The 13,221-nt window shown below is 43.3% G+C and overlaps 1 protein-coding gene across 2 annotated transcripts in view; it reads left to right on the top strand.

Annotated features, from left to right (window-relative positions):
• Positions 1-13,221, top strand: part of zgc:101569 (uncharacterized protein LOC449822 homolog) — an 87,876-nt gene that overhangs the window by 4,411 nt on the left and 70,244 nt on the right. For both annotated transcript variants that reach the window (XM_061805930.1, XM_061805931.1), the window contains exon 2: positions 5,731-5,895. In XM_061805930.1, coding sequence (XP_061661914.1) covers positions 5,731-5,895 — 165 coding nt within the window. The remainder of the gene's footprint in view (positions 1-5,730; positions 5,896-13,221) is intronic.

Consider the following 13,221-nt stretch of genomic DNA (forward strand, 5'->3'; position numbering starts at 1 on the left):
TTGTTGCTGCCTTTGGCTTGCACCTTGTTGCCCCATTTCATGCAAAGACTTTTTCAAGCAAAGCAACACATACAAGCCTTGCAGAAATCTTTGCATCACTCCACAGTGATCTCCAGAACACAGAAGTTGATGAAGAATTCTTCTGTTTCCAGCAACCTACTTTCAGTGGAATTTCTCAGATTCTCTTTGATGCAGTCAAGGCAAACTACAATCTTGATGTAGTCGAATCTGTCAAAGAGATGGCAACTACACATACCAAAGAATGTGTATCTTTGGCAAACAGAAAACAAAATGGCTCATGTCCTTGGCATGCAGAGGGGCAAATATGATGATTTTGGAGGATATGAGAAAGAATAGCCAGTGTTTGAACAGGCCCAGAATATGGACAAGGCTTGCAGTTGGAAAGGCAGTGTGGAGATACAGATCAGTGGCTAAAGAAGAAGCCTAGTTTGGACACTGTATCTCATGGTAATATACTAAAGCTGACTAAAGACTTGCGCCAAAAAGATGCTTCAAGTGATTTCCGTAAAATGGGCCCAATGGTCAAGATTATGGATAATATTACTGTAGACCCCAGCAGGATCTTAGAGGTGGTGGGCTTAGTAAGAAGGAAGCTAATCTCCTGCATGTTGAGAACAGACAACTAAATATTTTGGACAGACTGAAGGACCAAGGGGGACCATTCACAGCAGCTGAACATGTTGACGAGTACCTTCAGAATACAGTAGATGACCTAAAGACAAAGACTAAAAGAATGAAAGATGAAGTAAGATATGCCAGAGGTACCTCTGTGTCACTACCTAGAACAAGCCATGTCTTTAGGATGTTCAACATTGAAGGTTGAAAGCGGAAGATGCTGACTCCTGAACAGTTTGGTGATAATCTTAAGGTTCTGTTCGGCAAAACCAAGGACAGATCTACAGTTACACCATCAGACTTTTGTTTGGCCATGGAACAACTTCCCTGACACTATATCCAATAAGTGAATGTGAATAGCCTGACATGTGTCAGACATACAAGGATGCATACTGAATATTTCTTCAAAATAAGGATTTTAAGGAAATAGTCATGTATTTCATAAAATGAAAGTAGCCGCAAGAAGCAAAATCACAGAGAAATAACATTTAGATAGCTTCTTTATGTACAATAAAGATTTATTTAGTCATTCCCAGGGTTTTTTTCCTCCAAAAAGGCATTTATAGCCTCCCCCTATTTCTAGGCATGAAACCATGCTGTTTCTCGCAGATACTTCTGTCTTGAGTCTAGCCTCCACTCTTTCCCATAACTTCATTGCGTGGCTCATCAACTTTATTCCTCTATAGTTGCCACAGCTCTACAAGTCCACTTTGTTCTTAAAAATGGGACCTAGCACAATTTTCCTCCATTCTTCAGGCATCTCGTGTTAGTAGTATTCTGTTAAACAAGTTGGTCAAAAACTCCACAGCCACTTCTTCAAATTGCTTCCATACCTCCACATCGTCCTCATCAGGACCTTTCCATTTTAAATCCTTGGTAGTGCAGTGTAGAACTTCCCCCTTGCTAATCATTGCCACTTACTGGTCCTTCACACTCTTCATTCATCAACTTCTCAAAGTATTCTTTCCATCTATTCAGAACACTATTGGAACCAGTTAACACATTTCCATCTCTATCCTTAATCACGCTTACCTGGTGCACATCCTTCCCATCTCTGTCCTTCTGTCTGGTCAACCTGTAGAGATTCTTTTTTTCCTTTCGTGTCTAACCTGGGGTACATGTCGTCATATGCTTCTTGTTTAACCTCCTACAGATCACATCGTCTGCACAAAATATCCACTGCGTGCTTCTACCTCCGCTCTTGTTGGTCCCTCTATGTTCCAGCCTCTTCTGGAAATAATTGTTCAGTAGAGCCATTTCCATCCATTTGGCAAAGTCCACCTTCATCTGTCCCTCAAAGTTCCTTTCCTGGATGCCGTATTTACCCTTCACTTCTTTATAGCCTTTATTTCCTTAACCAACATGCCCATTACAATCTGCACCAATAACAACTGTCTCTGTCTGAGATGCTCAGAAATACTTCATCTAGTTCCTTCCAGAATTTCTCTTTCAACTCTAGGTCACATCCTACCTTTGGCGCATAGCCACTAATCACATTATACAAAACACCCTCAATTTCAAATTTCAGTCTCATCACTCGATCTGATACTCTTTTCACCTCCAAAACATTCTTAGCCAGCTCTTCCTTTAAAATAACCCCTACTCCGTTTCTCCTCCCATCTACTCCATAGTAAATTAATGTAAACCCTGCTCCTAAACTTCTAGCCTTACTACCTTTCCACCTGTTTTCTTGGATCCACGATATGTCAACCTTTCTCCTAATCATCATGTCAACCAACTCCCAAGCTTTTCCTGTCATAGCCCCAACATTCTAAGCCCCTACACTCAGTTGTAGGCTCTGTGCATTCCTCTTCTTCTTTTGAGGATCAATCCAGTTTCCTCCTCTTCTTTGTCTTCAACCCACTGTAGCTGAATTTCCACTGACGCCCTGCAATTTAGTGGTGCGTTGTTAACCCGGGCCACGACCGATTCGGTATGGGATTCTTTAGATGAACGCTCATATGTGTTTGGCACAGTTTTTAAGCCAGATGCCCTTCCTGACGCAACCCTCTGCATTTATCCGGGCTTGGGACCGGCCTACAGATTGCACTGGCTTCTGCCCCCATAGGGCTGCATTGGGAGTAAACCATTATATCCATAGGAAACCTACGCAGGTACAGGGAGAACAAGCAAAATCCACACAGGCAGAGCTGGCGGCCGTTGTGCCGCCACAACTTATTTCGGAATTTTACCTTTAAATAAATTTCCACATTCACCTGGAAATCTTGAAAGGCTCAACTGACTCATCACACCATACAAGCTAAAGTGGGAGGTTTTTTAGAATGAAAGTACAGTTATCCCCCGCATTATAAATGTTTACAGGCTGCTTGACAATAATAATTAAAAAAAAAAGACAATTTGGCTATTAAAGTATTAATGTATTCACTCACCCATCCAAGTATTATTAGGAATCAGGTAACCCAATCACTTCCATAGATACAGATGCACCTAGACATGGAGATATACACATTTGTAAAAGAATTGATTGCTTTCCGCAACGCAGTGAATTCCATCCTGGATCCATGATTGGGTCTCACCCATGCAACAAGGTCAGTTGTGAGATTTCCTTCCTCCTAAATGTTTCACATTCGACTGTCAGTTAAATTATGCAAAGGAGTAAGAATGTGGAGTTATTTGGGAATTACAGCAACTCAGCCACGAAGCAGTAGCCCATGTGAACTCACGGAGTGCGGTCAACTGATGTTGAGGCGCAGTGTGAAGAAGTCCCTAACTTTGTGCTGAGTCAATTGCTACACACTTCCGAACTTCGTGTGGCTTTCAGATCGGCTCAAGAACAGTGCTCAGAGAGCTTCATGGAATGGGTTCCCGTGCCTGAGAAGGTGCAACCAAGCCATACATCAAGTGCAATGTGAAGCGTAGGATGTCGTAGTGTAAAGCAGTGGTCCCCAGCCTTTTTATCACTGTTGATTGGTCATTGCTTGAAAATTTTACCATAGACTTGCAGGCTGTTCTGTAAATTGTTTTGAATATGTTTGTATTGAAAATTGAATATAATAAACATGCTCATGAATAATAAAATCATATAATAATTAAATAAATTTAAAAAACTAAAATAAATAAAGAACAAGAACCAACAATACCACATTTTTTTTTAAATCTAAACATACCTACACAACAGTTAAATTTTTATAAAATGATCAAACAGTCCATGAACAGCTAAAAATAAATTTTTCAGTTTGAACTATCTCCTCTCCCCTCTGCCTCACCTCCCGACCACAGCCCCAACCCTCTCTGACTGGTTGCAATAGTCACGTTTAAACAAGCCTTCGAAATAAGATACAGATGCATCACGAGAATGAATCTAAAGTACATGACAATTTTAACTCGCCATAATGCTCAATCAATGGGAGCCTTGAGTTTGTTTCTCTGCAATTAGACAGTCCTGTCTGCTGGTTATGCGGAGGAACAGCGGCTCAACACTAACCCCCTCCCGGATGACCGAGCTTCTCACCTTATCTCTAATGCAGAGCCCGGAGAGCCTGAGGCCGAAATGAGTTTCGGCCTCAGGCTCTTGTATCCGGGATCTTGTTCTTTTGGTCACGACCCACACCTCATGCCCTTAGGTGAGGGTAGGAATGTAGATCTGGTGTATCTGTGTATCTGGCCTTTCGGCTTCGCTCCCTCTTTACCACAATGGACCGATACAAAGTCCACATCACTGCAGATGCTGCACCGATCCGTCTTTCGATCTCCCGTTTCATTCTTCCCTCACTCGTGAACAACACCCCAAGATACTTGAATTCCTCCTCTTGGGGCAGGATCTCGTCTCCGACCTGGAGAGGGCACGCCACCCTTTTGTGACTGAGGACTGAAGACTATTTTACTTTTATTGCACTTTCATTATTTGCTTAAATATGACCTTCCACATTTAATCAACAGATAAAGTGTTTTCCATTTACTAATCATACAAGGATGTGTTGTGGAGCCGGTGGTTGTCCTTGATCTTTGAACGCAGAAAACCGGCTGGTGGCATCCTTCTCTCCCAGGTGTTGCCGTGGAGACGAACAACACCAGATAAGGAGCGGAAAGTTACCATCCCGGCTAAGGACCAGGCTCCGGGGGGACTTCCACTTTTACCATGGACCCATACGTATAAAAATCCTGTGTTACTTAGCTTTTGTATTCTTCTTTGGCTGTCCTGTCAGAAGACACACGTCTCGTGTGCGGCAGATACCTAGATAAGACCCGGACGTCTGTCTTGCACATTCCTTTGTAATAAATCCATTTGCTGTTAACTTTTTCTAATCATTAGTCATATCTTCCTCAATTTGTGAACATGCATACGGTCCAAATTCGGAAATCCCTACAGGACCATAGTCTCTGATTTGGAGGTGCCGATTCTCATCCCAGCCACTTAACACTCTCCTGTGAATCACTTCAGTGTGAGCTGGAGATCACGGCTTGATGAAGCCAACAGAACCACATCCTCTGCAAAGAGCAGAGATGTGATGCTGAGGCCACCAAAACCGGACACCCTCTATGCCTCGGCTGCGCCTAGAAATTCTGTCCATAAAAGTTATGAACAAAATCGGTGAGAAAGGACAGCCTTGGCCGAGTCCAACTCTCACCGGAAACGAGTCTGAGTTATTCCCGGCAATGCAGACCAAACTCTGACAGCAGTCATATGGGGACCAAACAGCTCGTATCAGGGGGTTCGGTACCCCATACTCCTGAAGAAAACCCCCACAGGACTCCCCGAAGGACACGGTCAAACGCCTTCTCCAAGTCCACAAAATACATGGTTGAGCGAACTCCCACGCACCCTCAAGGATCCTGCTGAGGGTGTAGAGCTGGTCCACTATTCCACGGCCAGGACGAAAGCCACATTGCTCCTCCTGGATCTGAGATTCGACTTCCTGACGGACCCTCCTATCTATTCTCCTGAATAGACCTTAGCATGGAGGCTGAGAAGTGTGATCCCGCTATAGTTGGAACACACCCTCTGGTCACCCTTCTTGATCCCACTGTGTTTGTTATTTTGTACACATGACTTAGGCAGCTCATTGTGTGGGTTTTAAATGGCTATGGGTCCAACTCTGCATCCTTCACTCAATTTTCTTTTATTTGGTGCAGGACAAACTGTGGTGTCGGAGCGCAGGGGGTCTGTGGTCACCATTGCCATAAACCGTCCAGAGGTGCGTAATGCTGTGAACCAGGAGACAGCGAGGCAACTGCTGGGGGAGCTACAGAATTTTGAACATGAGCCGACCTTGAACGTGGCAGTCCTTTGTGGCTTAGGTAAGATTTAGGAGGATATTAACATTATTCAATGACTTGCTCGTGGTTGCTTCCCCCCCCCCCCACACACACACACACTGACAGGTTGAACAACATCTTAAAAAATTAACATCATACCATCAGTCAAACATTGATTGTGGTAGCATGATGGTCTGGGGCTTCTTAGTCACTTCAGGACCTGGATTACTTTCTGGTATTCATGGAACCCTAAATTCTGCTCTTTATCAGAAAATCACAAAGGAGAATGTTTGGCTGTCAGTTTGTGACCTTTAGTTAATGCGCACTTGGGTTCTGCAGCAGGACAATGACCCCAAACACACAAGCTAGTCAATTTAGAATGATTTTAAAAGTGGCCTAGTCAAGTACGGACTTAAATTTGATTGAAATGCTGTGAGGTGATCTTAAAAAAGCTGTGCTGACTTGAAAACCCTCATGTTGCTTGTATATGTGAAACAATTCTACAACGAAAAATGAGTTCAAGTATCTCCATAGCCACGTGAAAGACTCATTGCTTGTGGAGCCAAACGTTTGTCAGTTGCTGCTCCTGAGGTTGATACAACCAGGTTTTAGGGGCATTACTTTTGCCACACAGAGCCAGGTACCGTTGAATAGTTTTTTTTCCTTAAAATTAATGTAGAACAATGTTTTCATACACAATTCAGTGCTTGACATTTTAATAAAATCATTAAATCAGTAAAAAAAAAGCATTTTATTTTGATCTCGGTTTTCTTTGATTTTTAGATTTAGTTGGGATCTTAAAGATTGAGGTCATCCTTCTGAAGGTTAAAAAAAATCATTTAAATAGAAAAATGGAGAAAACTGGGAACAGTGGCAAAACATCCCAGGAGTGGACGACCTACAAAATTTACTCCAAGAGCGCGACGATGACTCATCCAGGAGGTCATAAAAGACCTCGAACAACATACAAAGACCGGTAGGCCTCCATGGCCCAGTTAAAGTCAGTGTTCATGACTACCATATGAAAGACACTTGTCAAAAATGGCATCCATTGAAGAGTTCCCAGGCAAAAACCTCTGCTGTCAGCAAAGAATACAAGGGCTCGTCTCACATTGACCAAAAAACATCTTGATGATCCTCAAGACTTTTTGACAAACATTCTGTGGACTGATTAATCAAAACTTGAACTTTTTGGAAGGTGTGCAGCCCTTGCACCTGGCAGAAAAATGGCACAGTATTTGATAAAAAGAACAATATGCCAACAGTGAAGCAATATGGTAACAGTGTGATCATCTGGGACTGGTTTGCTGCTTTGGGTTGAAGACATCTTGCTATGATTGATGGAACAATGAATTCTGCTGGGTACGAGAAAATCCTAACACTCTAGCAAGTTCACCTCTGAATGGCTAAAAAAACAAAAAAAAAACAAGCTGTCTCAACTCATTACCATCTGACATTTTCAAAAATATTGTGAAGTCTTTGCCTGCTGATTTGCAGCAAATAATCAATTGCTCACTTAGTTTGGTGAGTTTCCTTAGAAGGAAATTCCGGTGGCTTGGATTAACAATGTATCCAATAGATCATGTCATATGTACTGTATCTTGAAAATGTGATGTTAGCTTGCTTGCGCCTAATGTGGACGAGCAGCGGCTTGACACTCCACCCATCCTCGATGACTGAGCTTCTCACCTTATCTCGAAGGGAGAGCCCAGACACCCTGCAGAGGAAACTCATTTTGGCCACTTGTATCCGGATCTTGTTTTTTTGGTCACGACCCACAGCTTGTGACTACGTGATGGTAGGAACTTAGATCGACTGGTAAATTGAGAGCTTCGCCTTTCGACTTAGCTCCCTCTTTACCACAACAGACTGGTACAAAGTCCGCATCACTGCAGATGCTCCAACGATGTGCCTGTTGATCTCCTGCTCCATTCTTTCCTCACTTGTGAAAAAGACCCCAGAATACATGAACTCCTTCACTTGGGGCAGGATCTCATCCCCGACCTGGAGAGAGCATGCCACTCTTTGCCGACTCACAACATCCCGAGTTTAGGTCAGCAGTGCCCCATCTTCACTATGCACACATTTGGTCATAATTCCATAACCATGTTTAGAGGAAGACGAATGAGGAAGAACACCGTCCCTACTGTGAAGCATAGGGGTGGTAGCATGATGCTTTGGGGGTGTTTTTGTGCACATGGGACAGGAAAACTGCGCTGTATTTAGGGGAGGATGACCGCGGCCATGTATTGTGAGATTTAGGGGAACAACCTCTTTCCCTCAGTCAGAGCATTGAAGATGGGTCGTGGGTGAGTCTTTCATCATGACAATGACTCGACGCACACAGCCAGGAAAACCAAGGAGTGGCTCCATAAGAAGCATATTAAGGTTCTGGCGTGGCCGAGGCAGTCTCCAGACCTAAACCCAATGGAAAATCTTTAAAAGGATCTGAAACTCCGTGTTACTCAGCAAGAGCCCAGAAACATGTCTGATCTAGAGAAGATCTGTGTGGAGGACTGGGCCAAAATCCCTCATGCAGTATGTACAAATATGGTGAACAACCACAGGAAACATTTGACCTCTGTAACTGCAAACAAAGGCTACTGTACCACATATTAGCATTGGTATTCTCAGGTGTTCAAATACTTATTTGCAGCTGTATCACACAAATAAATTATTAAAAAATCATACATTGTGATTTCTAGATTTGTCTTTTTAGATTATCTTGCTCACAGTGGACATGGACCTACGCTGAAAATTTCAGAGCCCTCCATGAGTTCTGTGTTCACATACTTATTTTCTTCACTGTATGTATGGTTTCATGCCTAGAAAGAGTACCACAGATGCATTATTTGCCTTGAGGATGCTCGTGGAAAAGTACAGAGAAGGTCAGAAGGAGCTACATTGTGTCTTTGTGGATCTAGAGAAAGCCTATGACAGAGTACCAAGAGAGGAACTGTGGTACTGCATGCGTAAGTCTGGTGTGGCAGAGAAGTATGTTAAAATAGTACAGGACATGTATGATGCCAGCAGAACAATGGTGAGGTGTGCCTTAGGTGTGACAGAGGAATTTAAGGTGGAGGTGGGACTGCATCAGGGATCAGCTCTGAGCCCCTTCCTGTTTGCAGTGGTAATGGATAGGCTGACAGATGAGGTTAGACTGGAATCCCCTTGGACCATGATGTTCGCAGATGATATTGTCATATGCAGTGAAAGCAGGGAGCACGCAGAGGAACAATTGGAAAGATGGCGACATGCACTGGAAAGGAGAGGAATGAAGATTAGCCGAAGTAAAACAGAATATATGTGCGTGAATGAGAAAAGTAGAGGGGGAAGAGTGAGGCTACAGGGAGAAGAGATAGCGAGGGTGGACGACTTCAAATACTTGGGGTCAACAATACAGAGCAATGGAGAGTGTGGTCAGGAAGTGAAGAAACGGGTCCAAGCAGGTTGGAACAGCTGGCGAAAGGTGTCTGGTGTATTATGTGACAGAAGAGTGTCTGCTAGGATGAAGGGCAAAGTTTACAAAACAGTGGTGAGGCCGGCCATGATGTACGGATTAGAGACGGTGGCACTGAAGAAACAACAGGAAGCTGAACTGGAGGTGGCAGAAATGAAGATGTTGAGGTTCTTGCTCGGAGTGACCAGGTTGGATAGGATTAGAAATGAGCTCATTCGAGGGACAGCCAAAGCTGGATGTTTTGGAGACAAGATTCGAGAGAGCAGACTTCGATGGTTTGGACATGTTCAGAGGCGAGAGAGTGAGTATATTGGTAGAAGGATGCTGAGGATGGAGCTCCCAGGCAAAAGAGCGACAAGGAAGACCAAAGAGAAGGTTTATGGATGTGGTGAGGGAAGACATGAGGGCAGTTGGGGTTAGAGAGGAAGATGCAGGAGATAGGCTAAGATGGCAAAAGATGACACGCTGTGGCGACCCCTAACGGGACAAGCCGAAAGGAAAAGAAGAGGATTTTCATCCAGATAAGATAATTTGCATTAGAAATTAGACATTCCAAACGCTTTAATCATGTTCACATGATGTAACCTTTTGTGTTTACGACCAGTCTGTCGCTAACCTTCTTGTTCATCAGAAATGGACCCTGATATCTAGCTCTGAGTTGTTGGCTAGGAATGGGAAGTAAAACTGACAACTGACACCAGGAATAAAATTTCTTTCTTTTAACTTTTTGTCATGATATAGTTTCATTTCAGCTAAATTGTCAAGGATTGGGTGACTTTTAGCAACCCAACTAAGGTGTAAAATTTGATCAAAGCCTTGCTAATCACAGGAGCAACAATCTGACGAATGGCAACACCCTCAGGAAATCTGGCTGAAGCACACAAGATAGAGAGCAGATACTGATTACCAGATCTAGTTTTAGGCAATGGATCAACACAATCAATGAAAACTTGATTAAAAGGTTCCCCGCCAGCCAGTATAAGTTTTAAAGGAGCAATAGGAATTTTCTGATTTGGTTTACCAAAAATTTGGCATGCATGATAGATCTTACAAAATCCAGCAGCAACTTTCCTGAAGCTAGGCAAAAAGAAATGTGCTAAAAATTTTTTTACAGGTTTTGTTTACCCCCAAATGCCCTGCCATGGGACTTTTGTGCCAATGAAAGTACGTGATCTCAAAAAACCTGTGGATAAATACCCGGAAAGTCACATTCCAACTTCTCTGTACTGACTGAATATTCTGGAGAAACAGTGACAATAGAATTAACGGCAACTTGAGCTCCCATCAGATTGTTGCAGATCGACAAATCAACGCCTGGCACCAGAAAGGAGTCTAGAACACCAACTTTGACGGTCACAGAAATCAGATCTGAACTCAAATTCACAAAATGTAAAGGAGGAAGAGAACTGCCACTTATACCCTGAAGACTAACATATGAGTTAAGTGAAGACACTGCAGAAAAAGGCAAAATATCCTTCAAAATCAGATTGAAGATCTCCAGTGTCCCTCAGAATAGTAATGGGCCATGGAGTAGAATTATCTCCCATAAGTGAAACTGAACCAGTGTGAATAAAAGGCAAATATTCCTTAGGAAGTACAGAATCTGAAAGTTTTTCATAAACAAAACTCTCTTTAGAAGTGTGTTTAAAGACTGTCTTACCAAAATTTGTCCAGTGTGTGACGTGTCCCACCAGAGGAGACCATGTTTACTCTAACATTAAACATGCATACAGGGCTAACCCCCCCCCCCTCCATCTTGCTGGATCTGACCATGTCTGCGTCACCCTCACGCCCACATACATCCCCCTACTCAAACAAATAAGGCCTCATACTAAGACAATTACAACATGGCCTGAAAATGCTCTATCTCGACTGCAGGACCGTTTTTCATGCACTGTTTGGGAATCATTTGAACACCGGAACCCCCAGGAACACACAGATACTGTTTTGTCTTAGATCAAAAACTGTATAGACACTGTGACTGTAAATAGACTGATGCGGGTTTTCCCCAATAAAAAACCCTGAATGACACAAGAGACTAAGGCACTCCTTAGACATTACAACGCCGCCTTCAGGTCAAGTGACAAGGCACAGTACAGTGCTGCTCGAGTGCCGGGGAAGGTACTCAAAGCCTGTGCTGATCAGATGACAGATGTTTTCACAAAAATCTTCAACAGATCCCTGCAACAATTAACCATTCCCTCCTGCCTGTAATCTGCAACAATCATCCCTATCCCAAGGAAAGCAGCCACTGACAGTCTAAATGATTACAGGCCTGTTGCACTCATAATCATGAAGTGCTTTGAGAAGCTGGTTGCACGCCACTTAAAGGGCTCACTTCCTCCCTCACCCAACCCCTACCAGTTTGCCTACAGAGGAAACCGGTCCACCAAGGATGCTATCACAATAGCTCTCCATACTGCATTGAGCCACCTGGAGCGCCAAAGGAACTACGTCAGGATGCTTTTCATAGACTTTAGTTCAGCCTTTAATACCATCATCCCAGGTATTTTGGTTGACAAACTCTCCCTCCTTGGACTATCTCCTTTCATCTGCTGCTGGATTAAAGACTTCCTCACAAACCGTCCACAGTCTGTCAGATTTGGCCCACACATCTCTTCCTCAATCACCCTCAGTCCCGGGTCCTTCCAACGCTGTGTACTGAGCCCTCTCCTATACTCTTTGTACACATGTGACTGCATACCAGCTGATCCCAGCAACTCCATTATCAAGTTTACTGATGACACCACCGTGATCGGGCTCATCTCAGAAGGAGACAAGTCTGCCTACAGAGATGAGATTGGTAAATTGTCAAAGTAGTGTTCTGCAAACAACCTTACATTGAACTGAACACCACAAAGATGAAGGAAATCATCCTGGACTTCCGGAAGTTTTGCGTTGACTGTTCATGAATGGGGATTGTGTGGAGACTCTCCTTCAAATTTCTGGGAGTCTACATCACGCAAACTTACTTGGACTGTAAATACCACTGCGGTGGTGAAAAAGGCCCAACAGCGACTACACTTCCTGAGAGTGCTCAGGAAGAACAACTTGGAAGCTAAACCGGCTTTTACAGAACCACCATGGAGAGCATCCTCACTCACTGCATCGCAGTGTGGTATGCTGGATGCACAGCAGCGGACAGGAAACCACTGCAAAGAGTGGTCAACAGCACCCAGAAGATCACTGGCTACTCTCTGCCCTCCCGAGAGGGCATTGCCAACTCCAGCTATCACTGCAGAGCAACTAATATTGTAAAGGACTCTTCACATCCTAACCACCCGTTTAACCTGTTGCCCTCTGGCAGGTGGTACAGGTCCCACAAAACACGGACAAACAGATTCAAGGCCAGCTTTTTCCCCAGAGCTATCAACTCAAACTCAAACCACTGAACATAACAATGTAATATTTTGCAACTGCACTTTTGTGCTTTCATTTATTTATTTGTTTGTTTTTTTATCTATTTATTTATTTTTGCAACAACTGTGCCTTGATGTTTTATCTATTGTTTTTACCAAAGATGTTCTTCGATTTTTATTCCATTTTATTGCACCTTGTGGAGAAGCTCTCATTTCATTCTATGCACAGCTTATAATGACAATAAAGGCTTTTGATTGATTTTTATTTGAGAACCACCTGGAAACATGTGCTTAGGTGTGATAGATACAAAAGGTGTGATAGATACAAAAGCGTTTGGGAAACAGTGGACTGAGTTTTGTACTTGAGCTTTTGGTAAGCAGAAATCAAGTGACCAGGCTTCTTACAATAAGCACAGACAGGAGCCGACTCACAACAGTCACTAGAAGATTTGGGTTTAAACTGAAAATATGACTGCTTGCCAAAAGAATTTGAACCTGCCTTATTACCACTTGACCCTGTATGATAAGTAGTCTTACCCGACGAAAAGT

The sequence above is a fragment of the Syngnathoides biaculeatus genome, chromosome 19 (genome assembly GCF_019802595.1).
Source record: "Syngnathoides biaculeatus isolate LvHL_M chromosome 19, ASM1980259v1, whole genome shotgun sequence".
NCBI lineage: Eukaryota > Metazoa > Chordata > Actinopteri > Syngnathiformes > Syngnathidae > Syngnathoides > Syngnathoides biaculeatus.